Source organism: Schistocerca cancellata, chromosome 6 (assembly GCF_023864275.1).
Source record: "Schistocerca cancellata isolate TAMUIC-IGC-003103 chromosome 6, iqSchCanc2.1, whole genome shotgun sequence".
Taxonomy (NCBI): Eukaryota; Metazoa; Arthropoda; class Insecta; order Orthoptera; family Acrididae; genus Schistocerca; species Schistocerca cancellata.
In genome coordinates this window covers 228,723,638-228,737,913 of record NC_064631.1, presented here as the reverse complement: position 1 = coordinate 228,737,913, position 14,276 = coordinate 228,723,638, and the positions used below count along the sequence as shown (strand labels likewise).

The following is a 14,276-nucleotide window of genomic DNA, read 5'->3' as shown; positions in this document are numbered from 1 at the left end:
ACTAACAAACACATACTCACAAAACTTACATTCATATAGAGCTGTTATCTCATAACACTGCAACATTTGTGTATTGCTGGTCTGGTTTTACATCAGGTCGTTCACCTCCTTCAGAATGGTTGGCCGGTCAGGACTTCAGGAAAGATTTCTGAGCCTTTGCATAACTATTATGCCATTTGTCGCCACCTTTCAGTATTTTATGGTGTTGTTCTCTTAGCTAGAGAGTGGTTTTCACCTAGGTTGTGATCCCAGCTGTCGTATGGGGGATGTTCGTCAGCTCCACCTCTGGGACATTGGGAGGTCTGCTGTACCAAGTCATTGTCCTGTCAACACGTGTTTTGAGCTGGCACCAACAGTGACATTGTGCATCTTGTTGCGACTGGCCCTCAATGTGCTATGCAATAGGCAGCACTGCACGCAACACTCTCTCTGTAGTCTGCATCCCAAAATCATGGGAATGAATCCATGTTGAATAAATGGGGCCATTCCTCAATTCTTACTGGTTTTCGGTTGCCGATGCTTTCTCTAAATTTTTATTTGTTACCCACTGTCCTTGAACTTCAGCTATGGTTCAGCCCCCCTCAATTATTTTTTTGTGTTGAAGGATTGCTGATTGCCTTATGCATTTGTGACAGATAATTGTCCACAATTTGTGTTTCAGATCTTCCACAATGTCTGCACCTGTCAAGACATTTGCCACGTAATGGCTCCCTTCCATTTCACCCCCATGACTTGTCCACATGTTCAAGATTCAGATGAAGAAATATATCATGGTCTCTTCCGCAAAAAACACCTTGACATGCTTCTTGAGTTCCTCTATCCTTGTGCTGGTGGTGGATCGGAGTCCAGCCAAGATGCTCCATGGTAGCCATTCACGTATGCACCTTCTCGTGCTGCCCCACCAATGTCCATCGTCATGGTTTGCTTCTAGCTCCATGGTCTGGACTTGGGGGTTTGGCCGCTAACTGAAAAGGAGTCTGGCCATGGTCCACAGTTGTTGCAGCTGCTGCCTCTGTAGGTGCACACCTCTGAGGGCCTGGTGGAATGCCATCACAATCAGCTCCATCCTCCCACCATGGCGAGAGCCACAGTTCTGCTGCCACAACGACCCCCCTCCTTCTTTGCCCTCTCCCTCATTGCTTGCCCTGGTGTAATGGAGTGACCTTGCTGTGGGGGTGTACATGACCTCCTTGTCAATGTTGCGTCCACGCTACTTCTGCTCCTACTAACCAGTTCCAGCCCAAAATTTCCTTCTGCTGCTACCATCATCACCTGTGGCGCCCGTCGTAGAGGCCATGGATGCATCATCAGTCGGCCCGATGCTGTACCAGAGGAGTGCCCTTTGCCCAAGAGGGGAGGCGTACTATAACCCTGTATGCAACATCTGGATATGCACTGTGGCTTCAGGCTGCAGGTGTGCTACATTTCAAATAGACTTCCAGTGGCAGCTGCACAGGCCACACACCCTAGGCACCTGTGGTGGGTCACAAGACTATTGAGCACGGCACGACATTTGCCGTGCTGCCTACTGGAGACCACCTCTATACAAAGACATTGCAGCCAGCACTGCTTCTCATTCATGTTCTTCTGCTGATTGTACTACATCTATGTTTGTCATGAAGTTGAAAGTGGATCAATAAACTTTTGTTCTTGGTGGCCACACTACTGTTTGTATCTAGCATTATGACAGCGGTTTTGCAGGTTTTACCAAGCCTATCTTTAACATTATTATTGGTCATAATAATCCAAAAGACTATCTTTTATAAATTCTGCACATGGTCAAAACTGATGCTGAAATTCTTGTTACCCTTGTAAAAGTGTTTAACATTTGTGTTGCGCAAAAAGATGCTCAAAACGTTTAGAAAGTCATTACTAATTTCACCGTCAATGCGCCTGTGTTTATATGTACGCCTCCATGTGTTGTTATATTAATTTCGGGGTCTGAGACTCATTCCATGACATCAGTGAATCTGTGTAAGAAATTAGGTTAGTGCCACACATGTGCATGCGCGCAAACGCACGCCCCCCCCCCCCCCCCCCCACACACACACAATGATTTATTTTGTGTGCGTATTTAGCTTTGTCTCTTCAGTGGCTGCCAATTCAAAATATTTTTCTGCACTAATTATGATCATATCACCTCCAGCTCTAAAAAGTGTGCCATCACTGATATAAATACAAGATCTCCTACCTTTTCTGGTAGTGCTACAGTAGCAGCTTGCAAGTTCATATGACAATAGCACTATATGCTCTGATTCATTATCACTGCCTCATTGCTCTGTAATGCATAGTACTATGCTGTTCAAACACAGTAATTAAACTTCAAGCTGGAGTTTATTTTTAATGGACTCCTCGTTTTGATTACCGATTGACAATTCTAATCAAATTTCTGTGGTGTTTGTGCACTCCAGTATGGTACATTCTATTTTCTGGTGACACAATGAATAAATCTCTTATTTGGTTGAGATACTTTTAAGAAAGGGGGGCCTGTTAACGTGGTTTATCCTAAAAAAGGCCCAGTTCTCCTATCCATGACAAGAGTTATTCAATAATGTGTGGCCAAACACCCACCTGCTATACTCTCACTAAACAACTCTTGACAGCCTTCCTTTACCTGTTCAGTTGAGTTTCAGACCATGCCTAGCATAGCCCCTTCTCCTGGTAGTCCCCACTGGCACCAGTGCAATGTGTGTCCAGTCAGCAATCCTCGGGGCCATCTCCAGCTCTGTATTTACATGCTGTAAGGCACTGCCAAAACGAGGCTTAACATGTTGCCAGAACAGCTCTACCGTGCTCACATTGGTGCTGCCGATCAATATGAATGTATCAGTACTAATAGTGGACATATTAAATATTCAAAGTAGTCTTCTGAAGTTACTGTTAACTGCAGTATTGAAGTTCTTAAATTAGAATATAAAAGTCCTTTGATATTCTGAATTGATCTAGCAACTGAAGTCTAATTGAAAAAACTTAATTACAAAATACCCAATAAGTGAAGGTCTTCCTGTTACTGACACCAGGATACATTGTGAATTTTATGGTGATTTGCCATTTTTCTTTATTCTTATATGGTACACTGAGGTGACAAAAGTCATGAGATAGTTATATGCATATTACAGATGGTGGTCATATTGCATATGCAAGACATAAAAGTACAGTGCATTGGCAGAGCTGTCGTTTGTACTCAGGTGGTTCATGCGAAAAGGTTTTTGGGTGTGATTATGGCTGCACAACAGGAACTAACACACTTTAAACACAGAATGGTAGTTGGAGCTAGACACATGGGACAGTCTGTTTCAAAAATTGTTAGGCAATTCCATATTCAGAGATCAAAAATGTCAAGAGTGTGCCAAGAATACAAAATTTTAGGCATTACCTCTCACCATGGACAATGCAGTGGTCAATGGCCTTCACTTAATGACTGAGAGCAGCAGCGTTTTTGTAGAGTTGTCACCAGTGCTGACAGACAAGGAACACCGTATGAAATAACCACAGAAATTGATTTGGGATGTACAGCAAATGTATCCTGTAGGACAGTGTGGTGCAATTTGGCATTAACGGTCTATGGCAATAGATGATTGGTGCAAGAGTCTTTGCTAACAGCACAACATCACCTGCAGCACTTCTCCTGGGCTCATGATCATATTAGTCGGACCCTAGACAACTGGAAAACCATGGCCTTCTCAGATGAGGCCTGACTTAAGTTGATAAGAGCTGATGGTAGGGCTTGAGTGTGGTACCGACCAGACGAAGCCATGGATCCAAGTTGTCAGCAAGGTGCTGTGCAGGCTGGTGTGGGCTGTGTTTACATGAAATGGACTGGGTCCTCAGGTCCAAATGAACCAATCATTGACTGGAAATGTTTATGTTCAGCTACTTAGAGACAATTTGCAGCCATTCATTGACTTCACATTACCAAACAGTGATGGAATATTTGTAAATGATGATGCTCCATGCCACCGCACCATAATTTTTTGCAATTCTTTTGAAGAACATTCTGGACAATTTGAAATAATAGTGTGACCACTTAGATCACCCAACATGAATCCCATGGAACATTTATGGGACATAATCGAGAGTCAGTTCATGCATAAAATCCTGCACCTACAACACTTCTGAAATTATGGATGGCTGTAGAGATACATGGCTAAATATTTCTGCAGGGGACTTCCTACGACTTGTTCAGTCCGTGCCACATTGAGTTGCTTGACTATGTCAGGCAAAAGGAGGTCCAACACGATATTAGGTGGTATCCCATGACTTTTGTCACTTCATTGTGTGTAGAATTAAATGCTGTATACTGATGTAATATATTTTGTGTGCCTATAAAAAATAAATATTTATTTCTATTACAGCTTTGCTTATGCATGGACTAATTGTGAAAAATCCTGAGGCTCCTGTTGAAATCTTATCTTTGTTACAATCTGCATTGCTGTGTGACTCAGAAATTCCACATTCTGACAGTGACTCAGAAAACGTTGTTATAAAAGCAATTATTCAATGGGAACTTGCTGTAAAATTTGCAAAAATCCACAAAATAAAACTTCCAGAAGGTTTTTTGAATTGTTGTGCCAAGAAAGATATGTGGTTGCCTTTTTTGATGTTCATTGATATCCATCAGTATCCCATTCCTCAGGTAAGCAACATATTACATGAAAATATATAGGCAATTTGTATGTGGTTGTGGAGCAAAGAATTTTTTTCCCTTGAGTACAGGTTCTCAGTTAACCAAATGCTCCACTTTCCCATTTAAATGTGTGTTTTTAGCAGTTAATATTTCTAAATGTTATTGGTCCGTTTGGAGAACCAATATGTAAAGAAAATGGAAAATTACTAAGAGATTTTACCACTTATAACAATTTAAAAATCACAAATTCACTTTTTTTTAAAGGATATACACAAGTGTACTTGGGCTAGCAGAGGTCTTAGATCAATAATTGACTACATCTTAGTTAATGATAAGCTAGTGGGGCAAGTAAGGGACACAAGAGTTTATAGAGGACAAGATACATGATCAGATCATTTCTTACTAAGCTCCAGAATAGATCTTTTCACAAAATGGAAGAAAATAACTAAACAAGTAACAAACCAACAAGATTAAAGCGTTTATAAGGTATACTTGCTTGAAGAGGACAGTATCAGACACCTGTACCAAAGGAGATTAAATGAATAACTAGCAAACTTACAAATTAAGGACAATATAGAGGAAGAATGGCAAACTCTGAAGAATACTGTATGCAGAGTAGCAGGAGAAGCTCTTGGTAAAAAGAAAAGAATATGGAAAAGAAAAGGCCTAAATATTTAGAATGAGGATATAATGAAAGCTGTCAAAGAAAAATAGTATGCATATATAAAACACGTAAGCAACCCCACTATTGAGAACAAACAGTACTATAAGGAGAAGAGAAATAACACTAAATGTATAGTAAGAAAAGCACATCAAGTACATTGGGATAGGTTTATTTCTGATATTGAACATGATATCCATGTAAGACAACAAATGGCATATAAGATTTTAAAAACCTTAAACACAACAGAAAGAGAGAGGATACAAATAAATAGTATTGAAGAAGAACATTGGACAAACCATTACAGTGAATTGTGGTATGATCATACAGCACATGAAACTGAAATTGATGAAATACAATTTGACAAATTAACATCTGCACTAACAGAATTTAAGAACAGAAAAGCAACAGGAAAAGACGGCATCAATGCTGAATTATTAAAATATGGAGGAATGACACTACACCAATGACTTCTATATCTCTTCAATGAATGTTGGAAGAAGAAGAGTACTCCCAAAGACTGGAAAACAGCTAGAGTGATATCAATTTTTAAAAAGGAGATAATTGCCTATGCAGTAATTACAGAGGAGTAAGTTTACTGGACTCGGCATACAAGGTGTATGCTAAGATTTTAAATACTAGACTTAAAAACATAGCAGAAGCAGTACTTCATGAGGAACAAATGGGTTTTAGGAAAGGACGCTCCACGATAGATGCAGTTTTTAATCTACAGCATATAATAAAAAACCAAGAGAGTACAATAAAGAATTGCACATTGCTTTTATTGACTTTAAAAAAGCTTTTGACAAAGTCAATAGATAGAAACTTCGAGAAATAATGATGAATTGCGGATATCCAAAGCATCTAGTAAATACGATAAAAAGTTTGTATCAAGACACAAATGTCACTCTAGATCTCAATGGTAAAACAACTAATGAGGTACCAACTAACAAAGGGGTACGACAAGGCTGCTGCATCTCTCCAACTTTATTCAACATCTACATTAATGAAATAATACATAAGTGGAAATCAGAATTTCAGAAAGGCATCTACCTAGATAGGAACATTCTTTTAAATAATTTACTATATGCTGATGATGCAGTGATCCTAGCAGATTAGGAAGGTGACCTTCAGAGAGGACTCTACTTGCTAAAACAGATAAGTGCAAAATTTAACATGGAAATTTCAAAAGAAAAAAACTAAGACAATGGCCTTCATGGGGAAAGAACCAATTAGAACCAAAATAGTGATATATCAGAAGATTTTAGAGCAGGTGAACCGTTTCAGTTACCTCGGATGTGAAGTCACGTATGGCTACAGCAGAGATATTGAAATTAAGCTTAGTAAATTCAGTTGGGTATGTGGAACAATCAACTGGAACCTAAAATCAAAACAAGGAAAGACACTCAAATTAAATTTTACAAAACTGTTGCAGTTCCCACAATGCTCTATTGAAGTGAGGCATGGGTGATTACCAAGAAGCAAGAAAGCCGGATTGAGGCACAAGAAATGAAAGTCTTTAAACATGTCCACTTATGAGAAAAACTGGTGAATCTGAATTTAAGAAAGATACGAGCTCTGTCTCTGTTGTATTCGTCTTATAACTTGCGAACTGTGTGCATGTAGAGATAAAATCTGTAATTCCTGTAGTGTTAATAAGTCCACAATAGAAGACAGGCTAAGAAATCAAGATATTAGAAAAGAACTGCAAATCTTTAGCCTCAATGATAAAATTCGAGATTACAGAAGAAAATGGAATGAACATCTACAAAGAATGGAGAGTGCGAGACTTCCTTTAGAGGCAAGAAATTATAAGTTCCATGGGAGAATAGAGAGAGGAAGACTGCGACAGAGATGGGTACCATAACAGGAAATCCTTGCCTAATACCTGAAGAGAAGATGAAGATATTTCTAAACAAATTACAAAAACTGGCTAAAATTACACTTTACTTATTTCTGAGTTTGTGGAACATCTTGTATCCAGTATGGATGTTAAAATTTTCTGCAAAGTGAAATGAAAAATTTGGAAACTGCGAGAACCTTCATCTTGTACGTTACTCACTCATTACTCATAATTTCAGTTTTGATGTCTAGTAAAATATTTATTCTGAAACTATATGCTTCCTGTACATGTTTTTGTGTCATGTTTCAATTGCATGTAATATTTCACTTTCACGTCCCATGATTCCTTAACATGACATGACTTTATCTTGGAGATTTATTAATAGTTGTTCTGGAATGAAATCATCTTGTTTTGTTCTCCTTCCTCTCCATGCAGTGATCTTTTTTCTTACTCATTCTTTTGTTGAACCTGTGACTTTCAGTACAGAGTACAATTTACTCAGTGACAATACTAGTCTGTCCACTTATGAGAAAAACTGGTGAATCTGAATTTAAGAAAGGTACGAGCTCTGTCTCTGTTGTATTCGTCTTATAACTTGCGAACTGTGTGCATGTAGAGATAAAATCTGTAATTCCTGTAGTGTTAATAAGTCCACACTTAAGTTCCATTCATTGACAGTGTGATGAAGAAATTAATTTTCAATCCCTCATGATCTCTCATAATAATAAAGTTCAGAAAAATGTTAACATCATTACCATAATATTTACAAAAGTCAGTGAAATGATAATACATTATGTGTTAAAACATCTCACTTTTATTTCTTTATTATTTCTTGTCCATTATAGTGCATTAGAGCTCTTTCTGTACTAATACGTCATAAATAAAAATGAAGTACAATATCTCTATGGCGTATGATGGACTGAGATGTTGGATCTGTTGTTCACTGAAAGCTAGAAGGGGTTGCTCTCAAATTTTGTACTTAGAAAATGTACATCATTAATTTAGTGTGTTATTTACAGCATAGAAAGTTTCAGACAAACTAGATACTGGATAGCAAAAAAATCATTTGAAGACTAAAAGATTGCTTTCAGTTGAAATAAAAGCTTATTGGATGTACTTTACAACTTGTTGTATTGTTTCTCATATTTTCATGCTGCATTCATTTCTTCAATTTGTCTTTTTCAGTTAACTTGAATGTAAATCTATTATCTCTCAAGTTTCGTGAATCGAGTGATATCTGCATCTACACAGATACTCCACAAGCCACCGTATGGTGCATGGCGAAGGGTACTCTGTACAACTGCTAGTCATTTCCTTTTTCTGTTCCACTCGCAAATGGAGCAAGGGAAAAATGACTGTAATGACTGTCTGTATGCCTCCACATGAGCCCTAATTTCTCATACCTTACCTTTGTGCTCCTTATGCTCAATGTATGTTGGCATCAGTAGAATCATTTGAAAGTCAGCTTCAAATGCCAGTTCTCTAAACTTTCTCAGTAGTGTTTCTCAAAAAGAACATTGCATAGCCCCCAGGGATTCCCATTTGAGTTCCCAAAGAATCTCCATAACACTTACATGTTGTTCGAACCTACCAGTAACAAATCTAGCAACTCACCTCTGAATTGCGTTGGTGTCCTCCTTCAATCTGACTTGGTATGGATCACAAACTCTCAAGCACTATTTGAGAATATGTCACACTAGTGTCCCTATATGTGGTCTCCTTTAACAGATGAACCACAATTTCCTAAAAAGCTCCCAGTAAACCAAAGTTGACCATTCAGCTTCCTCACCACAATCCTCACATGCTTGTTCCATTTTTTGTGTAAGTCATCTTGTATCTTCCTACAGTCACTCAGTTGTGATCAAGTTGTTTGTTTATGTAGAGGAATACAGCAGTCCTATCACACTTCCCTGTGGCACTCTTGACGATATCCTTGTTGTGATGAACACTCGCCATCAAGGACAGCTTAGTGTGTTCTATTACTTAAGAAGTCTTCGAGCCACTCACATATCTGTGAACTTATTCCATATGCTTCTCCTTCATTAACAGCCTACAATGGGGCACTATGTCAAATGCTTTCCAGAAATCTAGAAACATGAAACCTGCCTGTTGCCCTTCATTCATAGTTCACAGTATATCATGTGAGAAAACGGCAAGCTTAGTTTCACTCAAGCATTGCTTTCTAAAACAGTGCTGATTCATGGGCATAAGCTTCTCAGTCTGAAGAAAATGTTGCGGATCTGCTCTTTTGCCCTTCTTATATACAGGACTCACCTGTGCTTTTTTCCAGTAACTTTGGGCTAGGGTGACCACTTTATTAAAAGAAAATAAGTGAGATACGTATATACTTGACAAAAAATAAGGGAGATTAAGAGCGAGGCAAAATTTCACCAAAAATCAAAACGGTATTTGTAAAAGATAATTACTTAATTACACATTGCAAATACTGAGCACATATTTTTCAACAGACTTTGCCTCAGTCAGTTTTAGGTTTGTCCTCACTGCTCACCATAAAATCTTGAACAATGATTCACAGTAAGCAGTGGCACTGAAACGAAGTCATGTGTAACTGCAAAGTGTTGGTTGACCATTTCTAAGATAGTCGATAGACACAATGTTGATATGGAATCAGTTGTCTCTGATGTCCAATATTTTAGTAAATGCTGTCCATGCCCACAAAATTTAAATGCTTGAAAAATATTTTAAAAAATCAGGAGATTATGAAAAAATAAGTTCAAATGCTGGTGATCCCAGGAGATATGAGAGTTGGTCACCCTACTTGGTGCTTTGTGCTGGGCGAGAGATTCATGATAAACGTAAGCTAGGTAAGGGGCCAGTGCCGTAAGGTACTCTCCGTAAAACCAAATTAAGATTCCTTCCAGATCTGGTGACTTATTTGCTTTCAGATCTTTCAGTTGTTTCTCTGTGCCAGGGATGCTTGTTTCTATGCCGTACATACAGGAGTATGTGGTCAAATGATGGCATGCTTGTATGATTCCCCTGTGTGAACTTACTCTCGAACGTGAAATTTGAAACTTTGGCTTTCGTTTTGCTATCTTCAACTGCCACACCAGACAGGTCAACAAGGGACTAAATGGAAGCTTTAGACCCACTTAGCAATTTTACATAGAACCAGAATTTTCTCAGGTTCTGTGCCAGATCTTTTGTTAAGGTGTGACGGTGGTAGTTGTAAGCTAGAACTTTTCACAGGCGCCCGAATCTCTACTAACCTTTGCTTATTATTGTTTGTGTGTTCTCTTTTGAACTGAGAGTGCAACAGCATCTGCATTGTCAACATCTTCTGAATTTTGTTTTAAACCATGGTGAGTCTTTTCCATCATTCATCCACTTACTAGGCATGTAACTCTCCAGACCGCGATTTACAATATGCTTGAACTTTGCCAATAATCCCTCTGCATCCATCTTACTGGAACCAGGACTGATTTATTAACTTTCATAACCATAGTTGCTATAATGTCATCATGATTGCTATTCCCTGTTTCTATACTGACATTGTTGATAAGATCTGGCCTATTTGTAGCTACAAGATCTAACATTTTCCATTGCATGTGGGCTGACAAGCTAGCTGCTCAAGACAGTTTTCAGAAAACATGTTCTGTAAAATTCCATGCTACTGTCTGTCCGTGCCCCCTGCAATGTATCCATAGACTTCCCAGTCTACACCTGGTAGGTTAAAGTCACTTCAACTAGTATTGCATGTTTTGGGTATTTATGCCCATTGTAGGATGCTATGGTACTCTTTAACTGGAGGAGGACAGCATTTTCCATTGGCAAATTATGAAACTTGATGTGCATTCTAAACTCTGCAAAGACTTTCAGACTGCTTCTATCATATTCATAGTGACAAATAACTGTTCAGTAATAACTAATGTATAGAATATATATACAGTTAATACTGCCCACTATTGAGTAAGAAGAACAAAACTTTTATGTTTGGATACAGTATTACTAGTGTGCAGCTTGACACAGTCAAGTCATTTAAGTATCTGGGCGTAATGTTGCAAAGTGATAGGAGGTGGAACGAGCATGTGAAAGCTGTGGTAGGGAAGGCAAATGGTCAACTTCAGTTTATTGGGAGAATTTTAGGAAAGAGTGGTTTACTTGTAAAGGAGACTGTATGTAGGATGCTGGTGAGATCTATTCTTGTGTACTGCTTGAGTGTTCAGGATCCATACCAGGTCGGATTTAAGGAAGATATCAAAGCAGTTCAGAGGAGGGTGGCTAGAATTGTTTCCAATAGGTTTGAACAAAATGTAAGTGTTACGGAGATGTTTGGGAACTCAAATGGGAATCTCTGGTGGGAAGGCAGCATTCTTTTCGAGAAACACTATTAAGAATATTTAGAGAACTGGCATTTGAAGCTGACTGCCAAATGATTCTGCTCCCGCCGACATACATAGTGCGTAAGGATTGAGAAGGTAAGCAAGAGCTCTTGCCCATGAAAGGCAAAGGTCCTGAGTTTGAGTCTCGGTCCGGCACACAGTTTTAAACTGCCAGGAAGTTTCATAACAGCATACACTCCACTGCAGAGTGAAAATCTCATTCTGAAAACACTCTCCAGGCTGTGGCTAAGCCATATTTCTGCAATATCCTTTCTTCTAGGAGTGCTAGTTTTGCAAGGTCGCAGGAGAGCTTCTGTGAAGTTTGGAAGGTAGGAGACAAGGTACTGGCGAATGTAAAGCTGTGAGGATGGGGCGAGAGTTGCGCTTGAGTAGCTCAGTTGGTAGAGCTCTTGCCCGCGAAAGGCAAAGGTCCCATATTGGAGTCTTGGTGTGGCACACAGTTTTAATCTGCCAAGAAGTTTCATAACAGCGCACACTCTGCTGCAGAGTGAAAATTTCATTCAGGTGTCAGTTATGTAGGCCAGAAATACAAAATATAATTTCAGTGTATCCGTTGTGGATGATGAACTGTGACTATGACTTTATTTGGCAATTTATCTGGTAACAAATATACAACCACTCACTTTTTTATTTATTTATTTATTTTTGATACAATTTATTCTTCCATAAACTTGTTTTCAAGCCACTGCAGGCTCATCATCAGATTACAAGAACATTATGATGTGGATCAAGTACAGCTAGATGATGTGCTGAAGAGTGCACTGCCTTATGGTATCCATATCATTTCTATATCTATACATTATCAAGCTATGTACACAACTATACAAAATATTTAGCTGCACTTGGTTTTACACTTTGACTAAGTGCAGCTGAATACTGTTATTGTTGTGTACATTGCTTGATAATGTACAATATAGGAACAGATTTGATATGGATACAAGGCATTGCAGTCATCAGCATGACATATAGGTACAGTTGGTCCACAGCATAATGTTCTTGTAATACCTGCATCTGATGATGATCCTGCAGTGGCTTGAAAACATGTTTATGGTAGAATAAATCATATCCAAAAACTCCTCTTCAGATTTTAGTAAGTATTTAAAGTTATGTATATTAGTAACCATACAAGGGCTCAATACAAAGTAGCGGTAACATTGCTGTAACATCAAACCAATAAGTTGGTGAGGTGCAATTTGTGTTGGCACAATGAAGGCCTGTGAGATGGCTTTTCTGTACAGTGAGCAGAGATAGTCCTCTGTCAGGCTTCTGTAGTGTGTAGACCATTGAATGTCATAGCAGTAGTGCAACCACCTTAACATCATGTTTACAAAGAAAGAGTAATGTTCTTGCCTCAAAATTGAAGAGACACTATGTTGGAATATGCAAGAATGTTTCCAGGGACTGCGTGAAATGTGTGTTGACTCAGCATTGCCATACAGCACAGTTGCATGATGTGTTACAGCGTTCAGAGTAGGCAGAGATGCTGTGAAGGATCACCCCCATATGGCATAATCCATATAGAAGACAATACAGTTCAGCTCCCTGCTTCCTTTTTGGACACTGATTGATGCTGGAATGTGCGTTAGTTAGCAGCAGGAGTCGGAGTATGCCACAAGATTGTGCTTCACATTCTGCTCATTTTGAGGTACTGCAAAACTGTAGCACTTTGGATATCCCTTGAAATGTCTGAGGTGCAACAATGGCACTGCTGTACCATTGCACAGGATTTTTTGAGGTGTTATCAAAGCAAAGATGACAACTTCCTTCAATGCTTTGTCACTATCAATAAAATCTGGGCATGCTCTTATGAAACAAACTTGAAATGCCAGTTCAGTGAATGGAGGCATCCTGGTTCTCCTTGTCCACAGAAAGTGCTTGCTACACCAAATGCTGGGAAGGTGATGTTGATTGTGGTGTATGATATTGAAGGTGTAATACTGCATCTTGCTGTACCACCAAAGGTGGCGATAGACAATGCCTACTGCTGCACGTTCCTGCATTCAGGCAACAGAGACGACATTTCATGTAACAGAATCCCATCATTCTGCTTGACAATGCACGATGTCACTGATGTTGCTGTCCAGGACCTCTTGCGCTGCTGGCAGTCGCAGAGTCTGGAACGTCCACCATACTCATCCAACATGAACCTCTGGGAATGTGATCTTTCTGCCAAAGTGAAAGAACAATTTCGAGAGATCTGGTACAACACAAGAGGTGACATTATCTATGTATGCTATATGGTGGTCAGCACAGGACATCAGCAGTAATAGAAGCACAGATGGTAGACAATGTCTTCCAGACATTTAACAAAAGGTCATAAATAATGGCGGTGATTATATTGTAGAAGTGTAACTATAAGTACCTCTGTCAATACAGTCATATCAGGGAAAAATAGTATGTCTCATTAAATTTTATCCAGCCCTTGTGTTATCCTGAGTTATCTAGAAGCTGATCTTTTTATTTTCTGTTCTTTATACATTTTTGTGTGTTTGTGAAGGTGCTGGAACTGACAAAAAGCTTTAAATCCAAGACACTGCAAGAACATTTAGTTCATGCAGTGGAAAGCAACATCACAACCAGGTCACAAGAAAGCATAACAGCAAGGAAATTGACTCAAGATTCAAGAAAGCAATATTACTCTAAGATTGGATTTAAAAAGGGACAGGTAAGTTAGTATTAATCTTTCTTTATTTATATCAACTACAGAGCAACATTTTACTAGTAAATATGTTTAACTGGAGGGAGCTCTTAGTTTAGTTTAGTCACTTGTGTGTGTCACAG

At 39.0% G+C, this 14,276-nt stretch overlaps 1 protein-coding gene across 1 annotated transcript in view; it reads left to right on the top strand.

Annotated features, from left to right (window-relative positions):
- Positions 1 to 14,276, top strand: part of LOC126088260 (spatacsin) — a 388,646-nt gene that overhangs the window by 161,852 nt on the left and 212,518 nt on the right. The window contains exons 16-17 of the mRNA XM_049906389.1: positions 4,356 to 4,636; positions 13,993 to 14,160. Of these exons, the coding sequence (XP_049762346.1) occupies positions 4,356 to 4,636; positions 13,993 to 14,160 (449 nt within the window). The remainder of the gene's footprint in view (positions 1 to 4,355; positions 4,637 to 13,992; positions 14,161 to 14,276) is intronic.